Here is a 25,113-nt window from a genome sequence, read left to right on the forward strand (position 1 = left end):
GCAGTCGCGCGGCTCCGGACTGAGCGCCTAGAACCGCTAGACCACCGCGGCCGGCGGTAGACAGTGGTAATCAGGCCTAGCTGAGTTCTTGTTTCTGTCATTTGGGGCCAGCAGATTTGCATGTTGTCGTTTCTCGTTCCGAGGGGTACTATTTGCAGTCTGAGTTCATTAAACCTGACGCCGCCAACGGGGGAAAAATTGGGAATTACTCTTCTGCCGATTCTCAGATCCTCTTGACTGACTGATTAACTTGTATCACCTGTCTAAGCATGGCGCGCCTTTTTGTTATTGAGGACTTATAAACCATTGAAGTTAGCGTGGAGGATTCGTATTAAGGGCTCCACGGCAAGCGCATACAAGATCTTGGACAAAGGACAACCCTCTGAACAAATAGCTGTTTGTAATTGTTTATTAATCTTTAGATGAGAATGGCTTCCTGTGATATAGTCACGCACGATACTGATAAATCCAGTTTTCACCATTATTCTCATTAGAATTACATGGTTAATTCGGTCGCAGGTCTTACTGAAGTCTAGCAATGCCAAGGCTAAATTGCGTTTACAAATTCAAGCTAGGTAGGCAATTCTGTGTATTGTATCATTTTTTTTAAATAGCCTCCAGTAATCTCACCTAGGTAAGGCCTGATAATTTTATAATCTGCATCAAGGATGACAGTTTTGGATCTCATTTCTGGCTGTTTTTGGAATGAAGACTGTTAATCCTTCCGTGGAAAAGGATGGAAGCCAGTTCGATGAAGTATCTCATTATAGTCTAACTCTGTACCAATAAAGGTCCCAAAATATGCGTGTAGTTTGACTGATAGTGCATATGTGCTTGATGTTTTGTTAGGGGAGCCAGAGTGATGGCTTCATACTAGGGTTGGAACTTTAATACTGGCAACTATTTAATTACAGCCCGTACAAAATAGATATGTGCTTCAAAGTTTTACTGACCTTCAAAATAGCCACCAGCATTGTGCTAAGCTTGTCATAGGTCGTGTTCCAAAATAAACATCTTAGAGACAGAAGTGATGACACTTTCTGCAGGACCTGACCGTCATTTTGCAGGAAAATGCTCAAGTACGTACAGTGCAAGCTGTTACGGATTTGTTTGACTGATGGGGCTGCTAAGTGCTCTACCATCTACTGTACTCAAGCCCTCGTGAGTTCAACTCGATTTCTAAACTGAAGGAAACACTTCACGGCATTCGCTTCAGAACTGCTACAAATTCGTCGGCCAATAGACCGCGCCGCTCGAACTGTCAACACAACTGGCATTGCTAAGAGTATCCTACGACTTCCACACCGTTGGCAACGGGTTATACACAATGCTGATGACTACTTTGAAGGTCAGTAAAACTTTGAACCATGTATCTATTTTGTACGAGCTGTAAATAAATTGTTGCCACTATTAAAGTTCCAATCCTCGTATCTCCTCGTTATCACCCGGTGTTATAAACGTTTCTATTTGATATAAAAAGGAGCCTTGAGTATTTACACTGATTCTCGTTTCTGAGTGTAAGTCCTTGAAATATGTAACTATTTTCCGCCTGATTTCTATTTGTGCATTGTATATGGTTCTGCTCTGTTTCATATGGTTTGTATCAGTTTTCGCTACGCAAATTTCATTTCTCCGGCGATGTGACAAACTGACTCTGTTTCATGGTCAATATCTGTATCGTTTTGGGCACGAATTTGACTGCCTTCCAAGATTCTTCTTGTTGCGGTAATTATGTAGGCCTTAACTTGCATGACTTTGAGAATGTTTTTCAATAAATCTGAGGGTTCCTTTTACAAGTCTTTTAAGTATAAGTAATATTCCTGTCTTCGTTTCTTACAGCGAGCTTTGCTTTTCGCATAGTGGATGATGCAGTTTTCATGCCTGGTTTTGTGTATTCAGCTCACAATAGATCCAGGGCTGGGATTTTAGTTTTCTTCTGGAGACATATTGTTCAGGTGTTTACTGCTTCGAGCCCGAGTGTAGAGCCACTAAGGGCATAGATACTTAACTGCTCCACAGTACAACGTAAAAAGGTTTCATGCTGGAGGAGTTTGAATGTGATGTGGCGGGCATTGGGGTCATACAGACGTGCAGTTGTGATGAGACCTGCTTACTGAGGTACATTCCGGGTATTCTGCTCCCCGAAACTCTTGGAAGATACGTCAGTACCAGAACATGTCATCGTATATGTAGCCATGAGTCGAGTTAAGTCCAACTTTCTTTTTCTTTCTTTTTTTTATTTTTAAGACAAGAAATTTGCCGCAGTAATCGAATTTCTTTGCTTGGTCTTCACCATCTAACACTGTGTTAAAATTTCCGCCAATGGCTGTCGTATGGTCACCGAGCGAGGTGGCGCAGTGGTTAGACACTGGACTCGCATTCGGGAGGACGACGCGCGTCCGGCCATCCTGATTTAGGTTTTCCGTGATTTCTCTAAATCACTCCAGGCCACTGCCGGGATGGTTCCTCTGAAAGGTCACGGCCGACTTCCTTCCCCATCCTTCCCTAATCCGATGAGACCGAAGATCTCGCTGTCTGTTCTCCTTCCCCAAAACAACCCAACCCAACTGTCGTATGTATGCGTGAGGAGTGAGACCATAGTTTCTCCAAAGGAAATGTTGCTTTTCTGTCGTCCGCAGCTCGCAAGAGGAGCGTAAAGGTTAACTAAAAGTGTGTTAAATATTTGTACAGAGATTCCTCTCCTGTTTTCCACGAGAACTTTGTTTTATGTCTTGTCGACCTGTCACTTTCACCATCAGCATTAAGAACTATCTTACACCCAGTTATAAAAGTTTTGTTGGATGATGTAATTATTGTAGGAAAACTATATCCACATCGGCAGCGTAAAGGTAACCTTTTAAACATAGAATTTTTACCTCTGTTTTTATACTGTTGATATTGCCGATGGATATTTTGAGGTCCTACAGAATTAAGCTAATTTAATCTCCAGTGGTTTCTGATCATAGTGGCTTGTGATCCACGAACTTTGGGGAGTGCCTAGAGCATTTCTATACCTACTACTTCTATCAAATGCTCTGATATTTCGATTTCACTCAGTGACTTTCCTTCTAAACCAATACTTTAACTGTTAACTGCCGACACTTTCTAGTGCATTGTTTTCTTGTTCCAAAGTCCTGTGTCTCTACTTCCGTTTGCTTCAATATTATCTTTTTTAAATTTTTGATGCTTCTGTTTGATCACATTGGTCTCGATTTACACTCCAATATGTGACTAGTCTTTGTCCTTTTAAGTTTCGTTAAGATCTGTGATTGTTCAATCGATGGCCGAAATAAGATTAAGACACTGTCGATAGCTTTGCGGCACGGTTTGATCAGGCCTTGTCTTTGAAGTTAGGTTGAATCCTGTTTCGCTTTCCTTGTTACGTGATATATTGGAATACCTGCAATAGCGTATTCTAGTTGGGTGAGTAACTGGCGCGTTCTTTCCTTGGCCTTGTTCAGACAGCAGGGCCAGCTCGTGCTGCACTGCCGGTTTGTTTACTTGACATCGGAATTTTCCCTCCGCTCTAGACTCTATTAGCTTATATAGTTTCAGTTACGTAAAGACGACGGAAATACAAACGAGATAAACACTATGCTGGCGTAACTGAACGGTTGATATTCAAATATTAAATTCACAATAGAACTAGAGCAGTGGTCCGGGATTAAGTTACTAAATATAGAATACACTAACAGTAATGGTATTCGCGATTTCATTGTTTATCGGGAACCTACAACGTAGACACGGTTGTCCACAATTCATGTCGCCCCGAAATAGGCCTACATCAGAAGTCTCGTTTTAAATCGATGATTGAGAGGATTCCAAAAATTCCGTTAAGGAAAGAAGAAACTACATATGGATTTTCGGTATTTGAAGAAGCTGCTGATGCGAATGTTTACGATAAGGAAATTTTAAAAACAAAAAAATATTTTTTTCATGAAGAATGATTTGTATTCGGAAATTAATCTTTGCAGAGAATCAGAGAACGAAGAAAAACTAAGATATGCTGTACTCCTCTATTATGGCAGAATACCTGCGTTTGCTTCTCATTACAGAAGTGCGCATTAGTTTTCGCAACAATAACTCATTAGGTAAGGTAACCCAGTATACTATGCACAAATATAGTCCGTTTACCCAGACGGGGATTTATAAAATCAATTAGGCACGTGTGACGATTTTCACATTGGACTGATGGGCAGATTATTTAGCAGCATGTTCAGAGCCAAACGTCATCATTTAACCCTTTAACTAACAAAATGTTGTTAGTATAAAAATGAAAGACATGTCAGTATGTACTCTCTGGGAATAGCGATGAATAAAAGTGCTCAATTTATTATTTATTTCTAAGTCCGCCAAGAGGAAGGTGTGATAAAAATTCATATCAGTGAACAAGGAGAAAAAAATTACACATGGTAAATATATGGTAGTCCCAGTGGTATATGCAAGGTCTCCAAGGAGGAACAGTCAACATTGAGGGATATGACGCGAACGGTCATTCGAACAGAGAAGTGTAGTAAACTTACTTTACTTTACTTTACACGTGGCTAAGGCCTTATCGACCATACACCTGCTCTACGAGCCTCTTCCAATTATTTCTATCCAGGGAAATTGTTGTCCAATCAGAGTTGATGCCCATCCTAGCTACATCTTCCCGGATATTCTCCATCCACCTAATTCGAGGTCTTCCTCTTCTTCTCTTTCCTTCTAATTTCTTAGTGGATGCTATTTTGGGTAGTCTGTTCTCCGGCATCCTTGCTACATGACCAGCCCAGTTCAGTCTTCTCTTCTTTAACATTTCCACAATGGTACTATGTTTGTACAGCTCCCGTAGTTCTTCATTTTTCCTTATCCTCCACTCCATGACATTTTCATCGAAGATTGGTCCAAATATTTTTCTTAGTATTTTTCTTTCAAATATCAACAGTTTTTCTTCATCTTTTTTCCTGAATGTAATAGCTTCACATCCATATAATGCTACTGGTACAATAGTTGACTGATAAAAACGGATTTTGAATTCAGTACTAAGTGATCTCATCCTTAAAATTTTGATACAGCTGTAAAAAGTTCTATTAGCTGCTGCTAGACGGGCGTCTATTTCTATTTCTGCTCTATTGTCTCTGCTAAAAAGACTCCCTAAGTACTTGAAGTGGTCAACTGCCTTGAAAGTGAGACCATTTACGGTCAGTGGTGTGTTCTTTTGGAGTTTTTTACTTATGACTAGATATTCTGTCTTTTCTTCATTCACATGAAGTCCAGCTTTCTCAGCTATTTTGTAATAATTTTGCATCATCCTGATTAATTCAGCTTTTGAAGTGCTTATTAAGCTCGAGATTTCCCGATATGCCGCAGCGTTCGAAGCAGTATCGAGCTTGTTCGAACAGTCACTTAACGTTGCCTCTAAAATGCATAGCTTAAAAGCTGTGTTCATCTTCGCTACCGTGAAACACATCTCTTCTACTGAGAAAGTGCCCATAGCTTTTAAAATATACAGTTCAGAGGCCGTATTTACTTGATTTTTTTGATTCGAATGATCGTTCATATCATATCCTCGAATATTGACGTTTCGTCCTGGTCACCCTCTATGTTCATCAGTGTCTCACGTCTATAGCGAGAGCTATGTCGTTGGAGGTATTGATGAAGCATTGCACCTATTACACAAAGTTAACAAGGCATACATCCTGGATTGTTTGGAAGGTACTGAAATTTATAACCATTTAGATAAAGCGCCAGAAAAGATATTAAACGAACAGTTGGAGTTGTAGAATAGACGGCTTTAGACAAATTTTATATAATACTTCAGCAATTATTGTAACCTTTAATATGGTTCTTTCTCTGTTGTCGGAGAGGATCTACCTGCCACAAATAGGGATGCTTATAAATTAACTTCCGCTACTCGAGCCATTGTAGATGAAAAACTATTTACCATATGGGCACCCAACTTCATAGGAATTACGTTCAGACTGTATGGTGCAGGATTTGCGTTGTCAGTACAGTAGTGTTAGCATCATGACTTGCCGTTAGGAGCCGGTACCGGTATGGCGACGTAGGAGGAACTCTGACCCCAAGGACCAACGATATGCAAAAAGAACGGCAATTGTAATTGTTTCGCCAACATGTGATCCCTGCTCTGCGCGGGAGAGGTGCTTTGGACTCAATTGTTTTCATGCACGATAGAGTTCCAAATGACATTGCTCGTGAGGTCACTCGGTTACTCCAGACTGCGTGGCCACCAAGATCACCAGTTTTGACCGCGTGTGCAGGTCGTAGGGTTATTCGAAGGTTAGGATTTACCGACACTAACCCACGTTGGAGGCTGAGGATGAGAACAACGTCGGAGGTAGCCAACTCCTGCCTGGGATGTTTCGGACAGAAGTAGAGCAGTCTCTAGTCCGGTTCCAGTAGGGCTGGGCAAACGATACTCGCGTTCGAACGGGCTCGAGATTTCCCGATATGCCGCAGCGTTCGAAGCAGTATCGAGCTTGTTCGAACAGTCACTTAACGTTTGAATCGCGCAGCGCTAGTGCAAGGAAAACCCCAGAAACTACGAACTAGCCGCAATAATGGGCTATGGGTCTGCTTCAAATTTGAAAAAACACTGTACAAACTCCTATTGTGGTCGAACAAATTTACAAGTTCTCATACAGCACCGTTATGTACGGATACGCAAACATTGATGCAGTCTTTTAAGTAAAGGCTACAAAGACGAAACCCGGCCGGGGTGGCCGAGCGGTTCTAGGCGCTACAGTCTGGAACCGCGCGACCGCTACGGTCGCAGGTTCGAATCCTGCCTCGGGCATGGATGTGTGTGATGTCCTTAGGTTAGTTAGGTTTAAGTAGTTCTAAGTTCTAGGGGACTGATGACCTTAGAAGTTAAGTCCCATAGTGTTCAGAGCCATTTGAACCACAAAGACGAAAATGTTGTCCTCCAAAAAATATTACTTGATTGAAACCAGTAGTAGACTATATTTTAGTTGTTTTCGACAGGTGGTAATGGTTTACCAAGTAGGTTGCAAATGAGCAATTCAATCTCTGTTCACATATTAGAATAGCAGATAAAGACGTTAACAGATTTTAATTAGTTTGAAAACAAGACGGTAACACTAAGATGAAACAATCAAAACAGCTAATAAAGAATTAAAAGCCGAACAAAAAAAGTGTATCATAATCAAGTAATTCTAATTTTTATCACGAGAAAGAATTACAGGGCAAGACCCGTTTTACAAATAGCACCATCAGATGTCACTAGATCGCGGGACGAGCAAAAGCTCGAGAATTGGAGAGAAACGTGATTGCAGACTTTTATTTATTAATTAGTTGCCATTGTTACGCATGGTCTCTATTCTAGAAGATATTACAGTCCATGGCTCACAGCTATTTTTATTATTCAAGTCAACACTGCATTAAAAAGGCTAAGAAAGGTCGTTGCGATAGTAGCAACGAAAGTCACTAGATCGCAGGTCGATCAAAAGATCGATCAGAGCTCTAGAGTTCCCTAACTGTGACGTGAACTGTTCGAACAGTTCGAGTCGTGTTCAGGCACAGCCCTGGGTTCCACGTTGTTGTTGATGCAATATTTGTAACCTGTAACGTAATCATGGTACAAAGTTAACAAATGTTACCCACTCACGTGGAAATTAAAAAGCTTTGTTTCAATGGTTTATTCGTTATTTCTCTTCCGAATTTCCTTACAAATGTTTCCACAAAGTTTCATAGTTCTATGAACATTTGTTTTTCATGGGGGCCCTCTCAATTGGCGAATGTTTAATTATAACCACCCTGTAGAACAGGACCTCACGTACGACAGTCTTTCTTGTAATTTTGCTGCCAGTTACCTTCCCGTATACGTAATAAAAATGTTGCACATTTACCACGTTTTTTGAGGCTTCGCATCCCGTTGCTATAATTCCGTTTTCGCTTACAGGACTTTCTGTTCAACTTTTAGATTAGAGCTGGTATGTTTGTACAATTTTGACCAAGCTTTTGTCTGTGTTTCCATAGCTGTTTGTATCTTCGACGATATGCTTTATTGAGACGTATTCAGTTTGATTTAAGACGTTGACCGTGGCATGTCTTTCCACATCGACAGTTACACTGGCGTGTTTTTATGTATTATGTGTGTTGCAACAGCGACAAAACCCGCATAAATATTACACGTTTTCCACTTTATAATTGAACTTCAAATCATACTGTGATAGTATGTATTACGACATTCGATAGTAATGCCATTCGCCATTTATATTTTTTGTGTTTTTTGTGCGAATTATGTTAAATGTTGCGGTACATAGTTTTTCCCTTATCTACTATGACTTTGCGAAACTCTCGTTAGGGACGTCATAATATGTTGCTGTTCCCGACAAAGATGTGTGGAATGTAACATTGCGCCGATAGAGGGAAAAATGTTGGGGTATAAATTAAATAAGATGGCTCTCGTTGCCTTCATGGGAATGATAAACTCGGCTTTCCTTTCCCCTTGCGCATGATTAATTGAAATAATGTAACAAAATTGCACCCGATGCTAACAATTCATCACTACCCATTATCCAGCTGCAAATTACGTCAAATGACGACCCGCGACTACAATATTTCAGTTTTCACTAATAAGAGTTTACTGTATTTAAAACGTTCACAAAAACACAAAGCATATGAAACCAGCTGTTTCAGTTAGTGTTTAAAAGCGATTCAAGCCCAATATAGCGACAGGTAAGCGCGCTGTATAAAATTTAATAAAGTGAAAACTGCTAGAAAACATTAACTATAGTCACTGTTAATCATTAAAGGAGAATAACCTGCACACTAAATCGCACCTAATTAGAGTCAAACCGACACACAACGCTAAATTCTAAGCGGTAACTAGTAGTAAAAATCATCAGTGTCCCGCGCGGGTAAAACCGAGGCAAAGTCCAACTTCAGCGTTCAGAAACACATCACACGAGAATCACAAGTCCAGACGATCATCAGCCACCCTCACTAGTCCAGCAACTGGATTACCAGTAAAATTGTTACCTTCCTAAAGCGTGTGCGGCTGGAATCACCACTCAGCCTGACCTAGATATTGCTTCAACCAGTTCGCTCAGAAAATACTCCAACCAGCACAGGTCCTGCCCCAACCAGGCCGTACCGAACTCTTGTAGCTACATCATCATGGCCATCGACCTTACACAGGGTGGTCCATTGATACTGACCGGGCTAAATATCTCACGAAATAAGCATCAAACGAAAAAACTACACAGAACGAAACTCGCCTAGCTTGAAGGAGGAAACCAGATGGCCCTACGGTTGGCCCGCTAAATGGCGCTGCCATAGGTCAAATGGATATCAACTGCGTTTCTTTAAATAGGAACCCCCATTTTTTATTACACATTCGTGTAGTAAGTAAAGAAATATGAATGTTTTAGTTGGACCACTTTTTTCGCTTTGTGATAGATGGCGCTGTAATAGTCACAAACGTATAAGTACGTGGTATCACGTAACATTCCGCCAGTGCGGACGGTATTTGCTCCGTGATACATTAACCGTGTTAAAATGGATCGTTTACCAATTGCGGAAAAGGTCTATATCGTGTTGATGTATGGCTATTGTGATCAAAACGCCCAACGGGCGTGTGCTATGTATGCTGCTCGGTATCCTGGCCGACATCATCCAAGTGTCCGGAGCGTTCGCCGGATAGTTACGTTATTTAAGGAAACAGGAAGTGTTCAGCCACATGTGAAACGTCAACCATGACCTGCAACAAATGATGATGCCCAAGTAGGTGTTTTAGCTGCTGTCGCGGCTAATCCGCACATCAGTAGCAGACAAATTGTGCGAGAATCGGCAATCTCAAAAACGTCGGTGTTGAGAATGCTATATCAATATCGATTGCACCCGCACCACATTTCTATGCACCAGGAATTGCATGGCGACTACTTTGAAGGTTGTGTACAGGTCTGCCACTGGGCACAAGAGAAATGACTGGACGATGACAGATTTTTTGCACGCGTTCTATTTAGCGACGAAGCGTCATTCACCAACAGCGCTAACGTAAACCGGCATAATATGCACTATTGGGCAACGGAAAATCCACGATGGCTGCGACAAGTGGAACATCAGCGACCTTGGCGGGTTAATGTATGGTGCGGCATTATGGGAGGAAGGATAATTGGCCCCCATCTTATCGATGGCAATCTAAATGGGGCATTGTATGCTGATTGATTTCCTACGTAAAGTTCTACCGATGTTACTGCAAGATGTTTCACTGCATGGCAGAATGACGATTTACTTCCAACATGATGGATGTTCGGCATATAGCTCGCGTGCGGTTGAAGCGGTATTGAATAGCATATTCAATGACAGGTGGATTGGTCGTCGAAGCACCATGCCATGGCCCGCACGTTCACCGGATCTGACGTCCCCGGATTTCTTTCTGTGGGGAAAGTTGAAGGATATTTGCCATCGTGATACACCGATAACGCCTGACAACATGCGTCGGTGCATTGTCAATGCATGTGCGAACAACATTACGGAAGGCGAACTACTCGCTGTTGAGAGGAATGTCGTTACACGTGTTGCCAAATGCATTGAGATTGACGGACATCATTTTGAGCATTTATTGCATTGATGTGGTATTTACAGGTAATCACGCTGTAACAGGATGCGTTCTCAGAAATGATATGTTCACAAAGGTACATGTATCACATTGGAACAACCGAAATAAAATGTTCAAACGTACCTACGTTCTGTATTTTAATTTAAAAAAACCTACCTTTTACCAACTGTTCGTCTAAAATTGTGAACCATATGTTTTGCGACTATTACAGCGCCATCTATCACAAAGCGAAAAAAGTGGTCCCACTAAAACATTCATATTTCTTTACGTACTACACGAATATGTAATAAAAAATGGGGGTTCCTATTTAAAACAACGCAGTTGATATCCGTTTGACCTATGGTAGCGCCATCTAAGCGGGCCAACCATAGCGCCATCTGGTTTCCCCCAAGCTAGACAAGTGTCGTTCTTTGTAGTTTTTTCGTTTGACGCTTATTTCGTGAGATATTTGGCCCGGTCACGATCAGTGGACCACCCTGTATAGCCTCGGTCCACCCCCTCCGCAAAATTCTCGTGTGCGTCACTTAACGAGGTTCGGAGTTTCACCAGCCCCAGTTACATCTTTTGATACAAACTTATGAATGATTTGACTGCGGCATTAGCAGCATGCTGTAATTGTGATCTGAAACGATATATTATATTAAGTTTTACGCGTAATATTTCGTCAAATAATTACAGTTGAATAATTGCCAACTTCGTTGCAATGCTTAAAAGAATTCTCTCTCTTTGTGTCGTTAAATATTATTACAATCATAAATTTGGCACCACTTTCATACCGGACTTTTACTGCTCTTTCCGTTGCAATACTCAGACTTTACGTACCGTTAATAGTTCGTTAGTTACAGACAAAAATAGGCAAAATTATAGATAAACAAAAGAAACATACAATAAAAATTTGAAATCTTAAGAACTAAAAATTGTAAATTGTTTGTCATGATCTCCACCAACGCATACTACCTTACTGAATGTGTACTTGTTTTTCGGTAGATTTTATATCAATTTTCTATGAAAAAGAATTAATGTGTGTCTCACTGCTGAATAAATTACCTTATAAACCGTGTGTATGTACTGGTGGAAGCGCTCCGTAGAGAGCTACAATTTGAGTGTCCGATCTTCATTGTACATTAATCAGTAAAGAAATTGTCATACTTTTGCCGACTGGTGCTTACAGGAAAACTTCTCGATGCTGTATCTGTCTGATTAAGCCTCGATCAAGTTGGGTTTCTAACCATAAAAAATGTTACTCCTTTCCGGACTCGATTTTCTTGATTGAAATTTTCCCCATCCGTTTCTGTTGGAACAAGGGCAGTTCCAGACACGAAGCCTCCATAAAGTGTGTGGCATAGCCTTTTAAAAGTAGTATCCCATCACTTCTTCGATATTTTTGGGGTGGAAAGAAAACATAAGCCAAAAACATAATAAATATTGATTAGTTTCTGTTAGGTAGTGACTTAATCTTACTATTTCTTCAGCATTGAATCTGTATGTGACCTCAGTTTTGTCACAATTTGACTGTCATAAACTAGTAAATTGGTAAAAGACTGTATAATTAGAATGAAAAATGATCTTAATGTTCATTACCAACAAATGTTTTATTAAAGTATAAACAGAGAAATGATATTAAAACCGCTAAGCATGCGTAATTACACATACCGATTTAGCTGTAAAAATGGTGGTTGATCCGGCTGCTTTGTTATCAAGACTAACGATAAGCCACTTAGATTGAAAATGTTTGTGAATGGTTGGCCTGTGCAGTTATATGGCTGAATCAGTGCCACGCTGATTAGAACGCAGATAGTCTAGATACAGTTCGGAAAATATGGACTTACTGTCTTTTGCTTCCCACAGCGAACATGCTGGCTGCAAACGGGAGAAGACACTTCATCGATATTGATGTACAGCAGGGTTTTTACCTTTAAGCTTATGGTTCCTGAATCGTAGCTTGTCTAACACACTAGTCAAGCTGCATACGACGGTTGCCCAAAAATTAACGCACCGCATTTTTTCTTCAACAATTCCTTAATTGAACATGATGAGAATTACACACACGAAAGAATGGTGCTTTACCTACACATCTCCATCCCGTTCTATGGCCTTTCTCTAGCGAGAAAAAAGGGTTTGTATGCCCTGTCGGTACCAAACTTCGTTCTGGTGGCGGAGCCAGTGCTCCACTGTATGAATCAGCTTCACACCGTCCTCAAAATGTCTTCCACGAATGGCATCCTTTAATGGCCCAAACAGGCGGAAGTCCGAGGGGGCTATATCAGGGCTGCCAGGTGTGACAGCCGTGGATGGTCTCCCGACCGCTGCAAATCGTGGAGCTGCGCCGAACCTCCTTCTGATGACCTCACCCTCCGTACCCAGCGACTAGCTGTGCTTCTGTCGATAACAGATGCTCCATAGACTTTGCACAAGCGTTTGTGAATATCCCCCACAGTTTTTTCCTCTGCAGTGAAAAATTCAATTACGGCACGTTGCTTGTAACGTACGTCACCTACAGACGCCATTTTGAAACTGTCCTACAGCTACGCTATCTGTCGGAAGTGACGGAAACTCGGCGCCCTCACTCAGGAGACTTCGAACAATACGTGCATAACATTTCGCATTCGTAGCATTGTTTTCGGCTGAGAAAAAAAATTCTGTGCATTAATTTCTGGGCAACCCTCGTACAATGTCTGATCAGAAGTATCTGGGCACTTCCATGGAATGCAGTATTGGCCAATAGATGTCACAAGAGGCGGACTCGCCAGTGTAACAGCGGGTGGAGAACGTTGTGTTGTCAATTGAGAAGCAGTAATAGCAGAATGGGTCAGTCAGGACAGCTCTATGACTTCAAACGAGGACTAGTTATTGGTTTCCTGAGTAACAAATCCATTAGGGACATTTCAAATCTTCTAAAACTGCCCAAGTCGGCTGTTGGTGATGTGATGTGATGTGGAAACGAACAGGAAAAATCAAAGTTAATCCTAGAACAAGCAGACTTCATGTACTGATAGACAGGGACCGTTGAGCGTTGTGGAGGGTGATTGTAAAAGATCGGGCTTGGGGAAGGAAGCACTCGTGAGTTCCAAAGAGCTACAAGCAGTTCAGCTAGTACAATGGCCGTGTGTAGGGAGTTACAAAGAATGGGGCACGGTGATCGAGCAGCTCCTCATAAGCCACAGATTCCTGTAGTCATTACTAAGTGACGACTAACCTGGTGGAAAGAGCGACACCATTGGACAGTTTATGGCCGGAAGAGACCGAGTTATGAAATACGCTATACGCTACAGTAATCCGATGGAAGGGTTTGGGTTTGGCGAATGGCTGGAAAACGTTACCTACCATCATGTGTAGAGCCAACATTGAAGTAAAGAGGAGGTAGTGTTACGGTATGGGATTGTTTCTCATGGTTAAGGTGCTTTCCCCGTATTCCGCTTAAGAAAACGCTAAATGCGGAAGGATATGAACACCTTTACACCATTGTGTCCTGCGCACGGTAGGAGAACAGTTCGGAGACGATAATTGATTGTATCAGCTATCCGCCCCGATAGCTGAGTGGTCAGCGTGACGGAATGCCATGCTAAGGGGCGCGGCTTCGATTCCCGGCTGGGTCGGAGATTTTCTCCGCTCACGGAATGGGTATTGTGTTGTATTCTTTATTATTATCTCATCCCCATCGACGCGCAAGTCACCGAAGTGACGTCAACTCAAAAGACTTGCACGAGGCGACCGGCCTACCCGATGGGAGGCCCTAGCCACACATTTCATTTCAGCGTGACAATGCACTCTGTCATTAAGCAGAACCTGTGACACAGTGGTTTGTGGACAATAACATTCCCAACACGGGCTAGTCTGCACAGAGTACCGACTTAAACCAAATGGAACACGTTTGTGATGAATTAAAACGTGACTGCGCTTCAGACGCCAGCATCCAACATCAATAACGTCTCTGTTTTCCGTTACTGAGGAAGAATGGCCCGCTCTTCCTCCACAGACGTTCAGATACCTCATTGAAAGTGTCCCCAGCAGAGTTCAAACCGTCATAAAGGCGAAGGGTCGTTCGCCCTATAGTAATGTGCACTAATAGGTGTCGCGTACATTTGATCAGGTAGTGTACGTATGGTCAACATTCCTTGATTGCCCTATACGTCACGGAATTCCGTTATGAGTGTAGATAAACAATTATGTAGTCGGAATGAGATTTTCACTCTACAGCGGAGTGTGCGCTGATATGAAACTTTCCTGGCAGATTACAACTGTGTTCCGGATCGAGACTCGAACTCGGGACGTTTGTCTTTCGCGGGCAAGTGCTCTACTATCTGAGCTACCCAAGCACGACTCACATTCCGTCCTCACACCTTTACTTCTGCCAGTACCTCGTCTCCTACCTTCCAAACTTCACAGAAGCTCTCCTGCGAACGAGGTACTGGCAGGAGTAAAGCTGTGAGGACGGGCGTGAGTCGTGCTTGGGTAGGTCACACGGATGCCGGCACGGTAGCTCAGCGTGTTTGGTCACAGGGCTGCGTGGTCTCTGCGATAAAAAAAAAAACTGAGTCAAGGAATCAACGATCAACTTGAACGGATGTCTTGTGACGTCCGCCCAGACCAAACGCAACGAACTATATCGAAGAAAATGAAAAAAAAAAAAAAATGGTAGAGCACTTGCCCGCGAAAGGCAAAGGTCCGAGTTCGAGTCTCGGTCCGGCACACGGTTTTAATCCGCCAGGAAGTTTAAATTATGTAGTAATTCATTCAAATGTATCAGATGAATAAGCGTGAGCAGCTAATAGTTAACTTTTGCGATGTGGGCGAGAAGTCGTTTGGTAACCTACCCGCAGTCATATAAAATCAACTGCTTGGACAATATTCGAAGCTGTTTAATACCTAGATAGACCGAATAAACACGCACCGGGTCACCGTGAGTCTAGTCGTCGAGCAACGGTTGTGTTCAGATTATTATTGCTTGCTGGTGAACCTGACTCGCAGACTTTATAGCTATACACTACCTTTACAAATTCTCCGGAGAAGAGTGTACAGACTTCGAACCATAAAGCTTTCTCCTCTAGGTACCTGGGTCTCCAGATCGTCGAGTCTGGTTGCAGCGCCCGTTTTCAACTAGACAAAAGGTTGCAGAATGTAACTACCTTAAAGTCACTCCGAAAATAACTGACTCAATTTGTGTTGGGCAATTATGAAAAGGAAAATCCATTACTGTCTCCGCTGCTGAAGATGTGATCTTGCTTACGACACGACAGTGGCAATTACAGCGTGACAGTTTTTGAACTATATGAAAAAAAAACTAAATTAGTCACAACCGGCGTGCACACACTTTATTCAACAGGTAAACGTCACTACAGATATTCGGATTTAGGTTATGACATGTTCGATATGCTTGCCACCATTGGAGATGATATGGCGTAGACGAATAGCGAAATTGTGCACGACGCGCTGAAATGTCGGAACATCAATGCTGTCGATGACCTCCTGAATGGCTGTTTTCAGCTCAGCAATGGTTTTGGGGTTGTTGCTGTACACGTTGTCTTCAACATGCCCCACAAAAAGGAGTTGTATGTGTTCAGACCCGGAGCACATGGAGGCCCATGCCAGCTGCCTCTCGCCAGAATGCGGTCCCCAAAGTGCTCTTTCACGACATCAAACACTCTCCTGTTTCGGCGGGGTCGAGCTCCGTCTTGCCGTTACCTCATATTGTCGAAATCAGGCTCACTTTGCATAATGAGGATAAAATCATCTTCCAAAATCTTCACGTACCGTTTCGTGGTCACCATGCCATCAAGGAATATCGCACCGATTATTCCGTGACTGGACATGGCACACCACATGGTCACCCGTTGAGGTTGAAGAGACTTCTCGATCGCGAAATGCGAATTCTCAGTCCCCCAAATACGCTAGCTTTGCTTATGACGAACCCATCCAAATGAAAGTGGCTTCGTCGCTAAACTAAACCATACTCACATCAAAGTTCTGCACGTTAGTTCTGTGGACAATAGTGTTGGCGAAACACAACTGCAGTCAGCCGGCCGAAGTGGCTGTGCGGTTAAAGGCGCTGCAGTCTGGAACCGCAAGACCGCTACGGTCGCAGGTTCGAATCCTGCCTCGAGCATGGATGTTTGTGATGTCCTTAGGTTAGTTAGGTTTAACTAGTTCTAAGTTCTAGGGGACTAATGACCTCAGCAGTTGAGTCCCATAGTGCTCAGAGCCAGAGCCACAACTGCAGCTCCGTGGCCCTGGAGCTTAATGGCTGATTGGTTTGAATTTTGTGTGGGAAGAGATGCAGGTCTTCAACAAAGATTTGTCGCGGTATCTCCCGATTGATTCCCCCCTGTTGTGCAGCTCGTGTGATGGATTTCCTGGGACTGGTTTGAAACACAGCGCGGCTCTTCTCGATGTTATCGGGCGTTTTCACCCATTTTGGACGACCGATGTTGCCACCACTGTCATCACGAACACGACCCATTCTATCAAACTTGCGAATCAAATTCTCGATTGTTAGCACACTTGCCTTCAGCTTGAACACGGTCTCAAACTTCCCTTGAGCCGCAGTTAAGCTGTTATTGATCACATAGTAGGCCTTCACAAGCGCTATACGCTCAGGCACGCTGTACCGTGGTATTTTCAAGTACAAACGACCGACAACAACATGCGCCGCGTGTGCACACTAATTCCCATCATGCCCCGTGGCCAACCGAGCAGTTTGAACGTTATGGCGATATTGCTTCACATAGTTCAATAATTGTCACCCTTTCCACATACAGATTAGAGGGCCTCATGTGCTGGTGTTTATTCAGCCCTGTAACAACAAGTTGTGATAAAAGCGGACGTACCTGAGGTATCGGTAGAGACAGGCCCACCAGATGTAGGAGACGCGGAACTTCCGCCTGCTGGCCACCTCCTGGAGAAACAAGTAGCTGAGCAGGAATCCGCTGATGACGAAGTACGTGTTCACCACCAGGTGCCCGTTGAAGATCGTCGTCCAGTCTATCCGGCCGTAAGACTGTCGGCACAAGAAAGGTTACTAGTCCCCGTCGTACGAGATTCACAATAAATGCACATTAAAGGTATTGTTCGTCAAGATATCTGAAAACATACAATGAGTTGAAACAGAGTGAACTACAGACTGGCAACGTCTAAAAATGAAGGATTTGGTCTACGGAGTTTGTCTTCTTTGCGAGATCTCTTTAACTGATTGCATTAACAATTGATTATGCCGTCAATTTAAGATAATTCTACAAAGACAGTCAATATATAACATCGACTGTGTTCACTGACAAGTAATTGCAAAATACTTTACAGCAAGACGAGATATACATTATTAAACCTATCCCTTATCCGTTATCACACTGTTTCTCTCATTCTTGTTATCCTTTTTCATTCTCCCTAATGAAGATTCTTTTTGTCTATTACTTTTGACTCTCTCCCTCTATGTCATTCTAATTTTCTCATTCGTTCCTTCTTTCCCCTCTTTCTCCCTTAATCTCAGTGTCTCTCTTTGCTGTCCTTTTGTTTTATCTCACTCACTCTAGTTACTTCTCTCTCTCATAATTATTTCCTCATTAATTCTTGAACTCACCCTTTTTTATCCTCTCATACTCATTTCTTCCTTCTTACACACACTTCTCTTTTACTACATCTCACCCAAATCATTCTTGCTGTTTATTTTGTTTTGGAGAGGTTTTTGATTAGAATATTTTATAACTATGTAAATCACTGCTATCTAAGTGAATGTCAGTTTCAATATATAAAATTAATCACTCTTCCTTTTAATGAACGTAGCTGTTGATTCAAAGTAGGTTGTTGGCCGCAGTGGCCAAGCGGTTCTAGGCGCTTCAGTCCGGAACCGCGCGACCGCTACGGTCGCAGGTTCGAATCCTGCCTCGGGCATGGATGTGTGTGATGTCCTTAGGTTAGTTAGGTTTAAGTAGTTCTAAGTTCTAGGGGACTGATGACCTCAGATGTTAAGTCCCATAGTGCTCAGAGCCATTTGAACCATTTGAACCAAAGTAGGCATGCATAATTCGTAATAAATTCTGTCAGAGAACAGTGTACCACAAAGCTACTGTTAGTACATTACCTTCTGTAGTCATAGCTGTGATCAAAATTGTATATTCTTGGGGAAAACCATAGTAACATTCCGCACATACAGAAACTGTACAATTGGAGATTATCATTTTCTGTTGCACCCTTCTAAAAATATTTTCTTTTGCAAAATTTAATCGAACAATTATGTTTTGCTCAGTCTTCACTCATACTGTTCAGTGTATTTTGAAATATTGCGAGGCAGAAACATAATACGCCATAAATAGTATACGACTTGATTTTAACACATGTATTTTACTCTCCGCAAACTCATACTTCTTTGCAGTTTAAACAGGACACTTGCAATACTATATACGCACTTTTGAGAGCACAGAAATTGGTCGAAGCCGATGACTTCGGCCGGTGTGGATTGTATTTACCCCTTACCAACCTTAGCTAGGAAACACAGTGTGGTATAAGATATAGCATTACGGTAGGCATTGTGATTGCAATGTAGATTCAATTTGCTGCCGGCCCTGCATAAGGGGGTGGGGTGTGACACCCCTTTACCTCTCCTACCCCTCGCAACAACCCATGCGCAAGGCTGCGATCGCGTGGTTATGCTCCCAGCATCCCCCCGCAATACTGCCAAGTTATATACTGTGTATAGTAGATAGGAAAGAAGCAGTCATCTAAAATAAGCAGCAGTGGTTAACAGTGTCCTTTACAAAGAAAACTTCACCTACTAGTACATCTGCGTGCTTCAATAGATTTCTTGCACCTATGTAAATTGCATACAATCCTTCTGTAGTGTGAATACGTGTCCCGCTAAGGCAGAATACTAGCAAAAAATTTTCATCGAACATTGTTGGTAGTAAGAGCATTATTCTTATTGTGACGATTACCACAAAAATCCCATTTTCAAAAATGTGCAGCTTATTAGTTCTACTTTGAGATCTAATCATTATCAGTCTGCAAATGTTGTACTGATTTCCAGTTGACATTTATTACATCTACATCAACATATACATAGCTACTTTCGGAGCTGATGATTTTCATACTTATCGAAGAATGAACGAAATATGTACTTCAGAGCTGCTGAACATCATGAAGCCATTCTTGAGGAAAAAGAACACAGTCATGAGAGAGGCTGTAAGCTGCGAGGAGAGGCTATTAGCTACAATACGGTTTATAGCCACGGTAAAAGTTAAGAGGACCTCAGATTTAGTGCTGTTGTATAACAACAATTACTACCTAAGTAAATCCTGCAGCGTGATTTATAGTTGCCTGAGGAAATACGTCATGGTAAAAAAAGTAACACGAAAGATATTCATATAAACTTTATTAATTTATTTATGTATGTAGCATAAATGAAGTTCAAGAAAAATCATTTCAAATGAGAAGAAGAAAGACTGCAAATGGCAGTGGCGCACATCATCTAATAAATAGAACAGATGTGTAGGAAATGAAATGAAGCATTTAACAAATGTAAAATAAATCCCGTACTTTGCTCTTCATAGCAGAAGTCTAGGATATGAGCTGGACTTTCTTAACACTTATAATAGTGAAGCAGGTATATTTTATGAATAAACTCCACTAACTGCCTATATTTCGGTTTTATGGTTCAAATGGCTCTGAGCACTATGGGACTTAACTGCTGTGGTCATGAGTCCCCTAGAACTTAGAACTACTTAAACCTAACTAACCTAAGGACATCACACACATCCATGCCCGAGGCAGGATTCGAACCTGCGACGTTAGTGGTCGCGCGGTTCCAAACTGTAGCGCCTAGAACCGCTCGGCCACTTCGGCCGGCATTTCGGTTTTACTTCCGGTAAGTACTGGATATGAAATTTAAGATCTAATCTGTCTGTATATCGGTTATGTTTCCGATAAGCATCGAAAATAAAAGCTAAAAGCCAGAGTGCAGAAGATCGACGGACTTTAATTCATAAAATATAGAGGGTGTTTCCGTAGGAAATGTAACAGGGCATAGAGAGTGTTCCACTGAACGATTTGAGGTGTGGAACATCGCATCGGATAAGCCAGCTTAAAGTGATATGGAAGTAAACTTGTCTACCGCTTTGTCTAGCATTACTGTTTCCAGTTTATTTACAATTAACATGTTACAGGCCGGCCGCGGTGGTCTCGCGGTTCTAGGCGCGCAGTCCGGAACCGTGCGACTGCTACGGTTGCAGGTTCGAATCCTGCCTCGGGCATGGATGTGTGTGATGTCCTTAGGTTAGTTAGGTTTAAGTAGTTCTAAGTTCTAGGGGACTGATAACCACAGCAGTTGAGTCCCATAGTGCTCAGAGCCATTTGAACCAACATGTTACAAGTTTACACGTACTGTGCTGTTTATTTACATGTAAATTCTTTATTTTCTGCAAGGAAACAAGGAGGCCGATCATGATTACTAGAAAGTCATGATGCAAGTTCTGTTTACTTCACTTGTCCATAAGATAGCTCTTTTGCATCGTATTTACATTGTACCATGACAGAACGTGCTTTAAATCAATGACAGACCATTTCATTGCTCGGTGCTATTCAGAGAGAGCTGTACAATGGGGCAGTACAGGTACACTTTCGCAGAGCTCACTGAAATGCACCTAGTGTATCGGGAAGTACGTAGCAATGCTCTCGCTGCTGAAAGGCTAGCCTAAATCCTCTGGTTATTTCATGTTTATGAGACCCCAGTGAATATGGAGATGGAATTAGTTGCCAGAATAATTTTAGCTGCCTATGATGTGATTCGAAACACACCAGGGGTATTTGTCAGGATGTGCCAGAATCTTGCTCGCCATTGTCATGTTTGCACTGAAGTTGATGGCCATCAGTTTCAGCACATTTTGTAAGATACAATATAAATGGTTCTTTCATTTTGTTAGTGTTGGTACTTGCAGTTAACTGTAACTAACGTAAATAAAAAGGTACACTGCAATGTTATTTTATCCCTATTACCTCCTTAAGCTGGCTTCTCCGTTCCCAGGTTCCCTACCTCAGATTGTTCAGTGGAACATCTTCTATATCCTGTTAAATTTTTGCACGCTCTTACGGAAACACACTGCATGTCTTTTGCTCTAAGTGCCACACAAACCATTACGGATTTGTTAAAAAGCTAAACAATTTCTGCCTCGTGATGGCTGGGTGTTGTGTGCTGTCCTTAGGTTAGTTAGGTTTAAGTAGTTCTAAGTTCTAGGGGACTTATGACCACAGCAGTTGAGTCCCATAGTGCTCAGAGCCATTTGAACCATTAAACAAGTTCTGCGTCTCTATTGATAAACCCTTCGCACGACGGATCGACAAACATCTCCAGTCTACAAATTTCTTCAGAAACTCTGTCACAGTTTCGTGCGATTCGCATTCGGTAGAACAGCATTGAACCACGCGCGTATAGCGACAAAAGACGTACTTTTGTCGGGTGGTTGGCACGACAGCGCTACACACAGCACGATTTGTTAGATGAAGTTGGGGGATGTAAGGGGGTGGGGGGTGGGGGGGTCGGCTGTCGTGTGATCCTGCCCGCCCGACATCCCGACAAGGAAAGTTCGTCAGTCGGTTGGTCAAAACTCCTACACACGTCCAATTTTTCGATCGGTTGGTCGGTCGGTTGGTGCGTGTGTAGGACCCTTTATGTATCCATCAACAAGGGAACCGGCCAATAAGAAAGTTGTTATCCACACGACCAGGATTTAAGACCGCCCTCTGCCTGCAACCGGCCCACCCTCTCTCCATCTCCACACCCTCCGCCTCCTTTCCCAATGCAACTTCCACCATCTACCCCTCCCAGATGATGAGCTTCGCCCTGACATCTACCCTTCCTACCAACTCTAACCCCATCTTCCTGCCTCTTCCTCAGGGCTCCCTCTCCTCCCCCTACCTTCTCCTGAGCGGCTTCCCCCTCCTACTCCCCCTCCATCTCTTGTGCCTCCTTTCAGTCTCTCTGCACTCCCTCCTGCCCTGTCTTCCCTCTTCCTCTCCCGCCCCACGTGTCTCCTGCCTCTTCGTGAACCCACTGAAGCCCCTCCTCTCTTCATCCCGCCGCTTCCCCAGCTGCTCCATGCTCTCCCCTCCTTTTCCATCCTCTCTGACCTTTCCCTCGGCAGGTCCCATCTGGAAGTTTTATTCTTTATCGTGTGTGCTCCAAGTGGGTTTTAAGTGTGTTGTTCCAAAGTGATTTTAATACTGTGGCTGACCTTTAACCTGTGCATGTGCATTCAGTGTCTTCTCTGTGTTTTAAGAATCGCCAACTGTGTTTTTTAACTTTATGGTGACTTTTTTAATTGTCCCCCCATGAACGTCTCCCTGTCAGTGTATTTTTACCTCCATTATCTCCCCTTACTCTGTTTTATGTTTCGCCTTTTTATCGCCTTATATATGTAGCATTTTATTCTTGTTTTAGTTGTCATGTCACTCGGCTGAAGAGCGGCGGATTGTGCCGCTGACAGCCCTCCCCTGCCCATATGGGGCATGGGAATGAAATCACAATAAAGAAAAAAAAAACTGCAACCGGCAGTTCATCCACCTGTTGAAGTCATGTTCAATTCCGAAGTCGCCGCTGTTGCTGTTTCCCTGGGTGCCTATTCTGTATCTTTCCGCCATTGTGCCGATCGTTTCGGTACTCAATAGCACCGAACGGTCTAGTACTCGAATTAGAGTCCCTGCGTTATTCAGTGTGCATTTCAATAGCGATACCATTCGGGTCTAGAGAACCGAAGCACTGTTGTCAGTTCGTGTCGCGCAAGCCAATCAAAAGCAAGCGGTCACAGATCTGCGCATGCACACTGCATAGCGCATAGCGCCATGAACACAAAGCGACTAGCAGACAACACAGGCGTGCTATTCTTCAAGTACCGAAAATTGCGTTTACGTTGCCATAACGCATGACGCCGAATTCCATCGCGCTGACGTGCCCGCCTTCATCGCCCTTGCCTCCTCCTTAACAGTATCAGGCGCAGTGTATCCATTTCCATGATTCTCAGCTGAAATGCATAAAAATTTTTACAGCTTCTCTGACCATATGTTTCCATGCATGCATAATAACGATAGCGTATTTGACTGTATTCTGCAGATTGTCGCAAATGCCGCATTATGTCATCTTGTTCTCATTCACACTGACATCGCGTTTTGGATTTTACGTTCCGGAAAATGAGTTAGGAATAGTGTGTAATACCACATTGTACTAATACATCTATAAAAATATCCGAAAAATTAATTCTGAGAGTTTCAAAGAATAAGAAGATAACAGATCCAAATGATTAAGTAGTCCACTTCCTTATATGATGCGTCAACGATTTTGGTCTTAAAAACAAAATAAAATAAAACAACGCATTTTCGTGAGCTCCTGCAGTTTATCGAAGTTCATAACATGCATCTCATGAATGAAAATGTTTCGTACATGGTGCTACAGTCTAAAAATATTTCGGCAGAGATCTTTCATCTCTGTCTACTGTGGTTGAGGATTCGATCGCAGATAAATACTTGTGACAAGCAAGATTATGAAGATGACTGGTGCTAGTTACATTCCCAGTAATTTAAGGAGTGCTCTTAGATTGCTGTCTAACCGCATACTCGGAAATCGCTATATATTCGGAAAAAATGGTGAATTATTTCTGACAAGAAAAAATATAAAGGCCACTGTCGGTTGTTTCACTCACGGCAATTTCATCTCCAACAATTTCATATTTCGTACTTTAAACACACAGAAACCACGAAATCATTACTAAGGAAGTGCGCTCTTACATGTAAGTAATAACGAATATTGCAGAAAAATCTTAACTTACACGAATAACCATGTCTCAGAACGTGTTGCATATATGAAGAGTTAAAAAAAATTCTTGCGTCCACCCATGTGCGAACCCGTGACCTTTCGTGCTAACCACTTTTTTTTAAAATATATATTCCACAAAACAGTAACAAAAATGGCTACAAAGAAATTACATAAATAAGGTGACAGATAATTGCAGTCATAAATTAAAGCATTCGAAGAGTGAGGAATCTGGCCACGCCAAACAACAGACATGCAGTGCTCATTTGTTGTAGTATTGTGTAGAGGAGCGTAGGCTGACCTTATTGCCAAATGGTGCTGCGTAAGTCATAAACGCTTTATAGTTTGGAAGGTTTCTAATATCAGGCTTCACTTAATTGCTTTCCATCGTTACTTGAAAGTTGTAAACACGTTTCGATGATTACTAAATAACCCATTTGTGGGTTAAAGTACACAAAGGCACTAGTAACGGAAGTTCTCACTCATGTAATATACATAAGCAGAGCCGATGTCTTAATATTTAATGATCTTTAAACTCTTATTTGCATAAAAATAACACGTATTTTGAGAGAATATTCACCGAAAACTTTTTTTTGATGTAATCGTTCACAGTAACAACGTAACCTAACCATATTTCTAACAAAGGGAAATAGTCTATTACGAACTCACTTTCCAACTAAATGCGTCATCTGGTGGTTCTTTAGTAACACAATCACTAAAACCAAAGCTAAAACCGCTAAATATG

The 25,113-nt window shown here is 42.3% G+C and overlaps 1 protein-coding gene across 1 annotated transcript in view; it reads right to left on the reverse strand.

Moving 5' to 3' along the window:
* Nucleotides 1–25,113, reverse strand: part of LOC126199572 (nose resistant to fluoxetine protein 6-like) — a 231,358-nt gene that overhangs the window by 131,262 nt on the left and 74,983 nt on the right. Inside the window, exon 6 of the mRNA XM_049936495.1 lies at nt 17,410–17,579. Coding sequence (XP_049792452.1) covers nt 17,410–17,579 — 170 coding nt within the window. The remainder of the gene's footprint in view (nt 1–17,409; nt 17,580–25,113) is intronic.

This window comes from Schistocerca nitens, chromosome 8 (genome assembly GCF_023898315.1).
Source record: "Schistocerca nitens isolate TAMUIC-IGC-003100 chromosome 8, iqSchNite1.1, whole genome shotgun sequence".
Taxonomy (NCBI): domain Eukaryota; kingdom Metazoa; phylum Arthropoda; class Insecta; order Orthoptera; family Acrididae; genus Schistocerca; species Schistocerca nitens.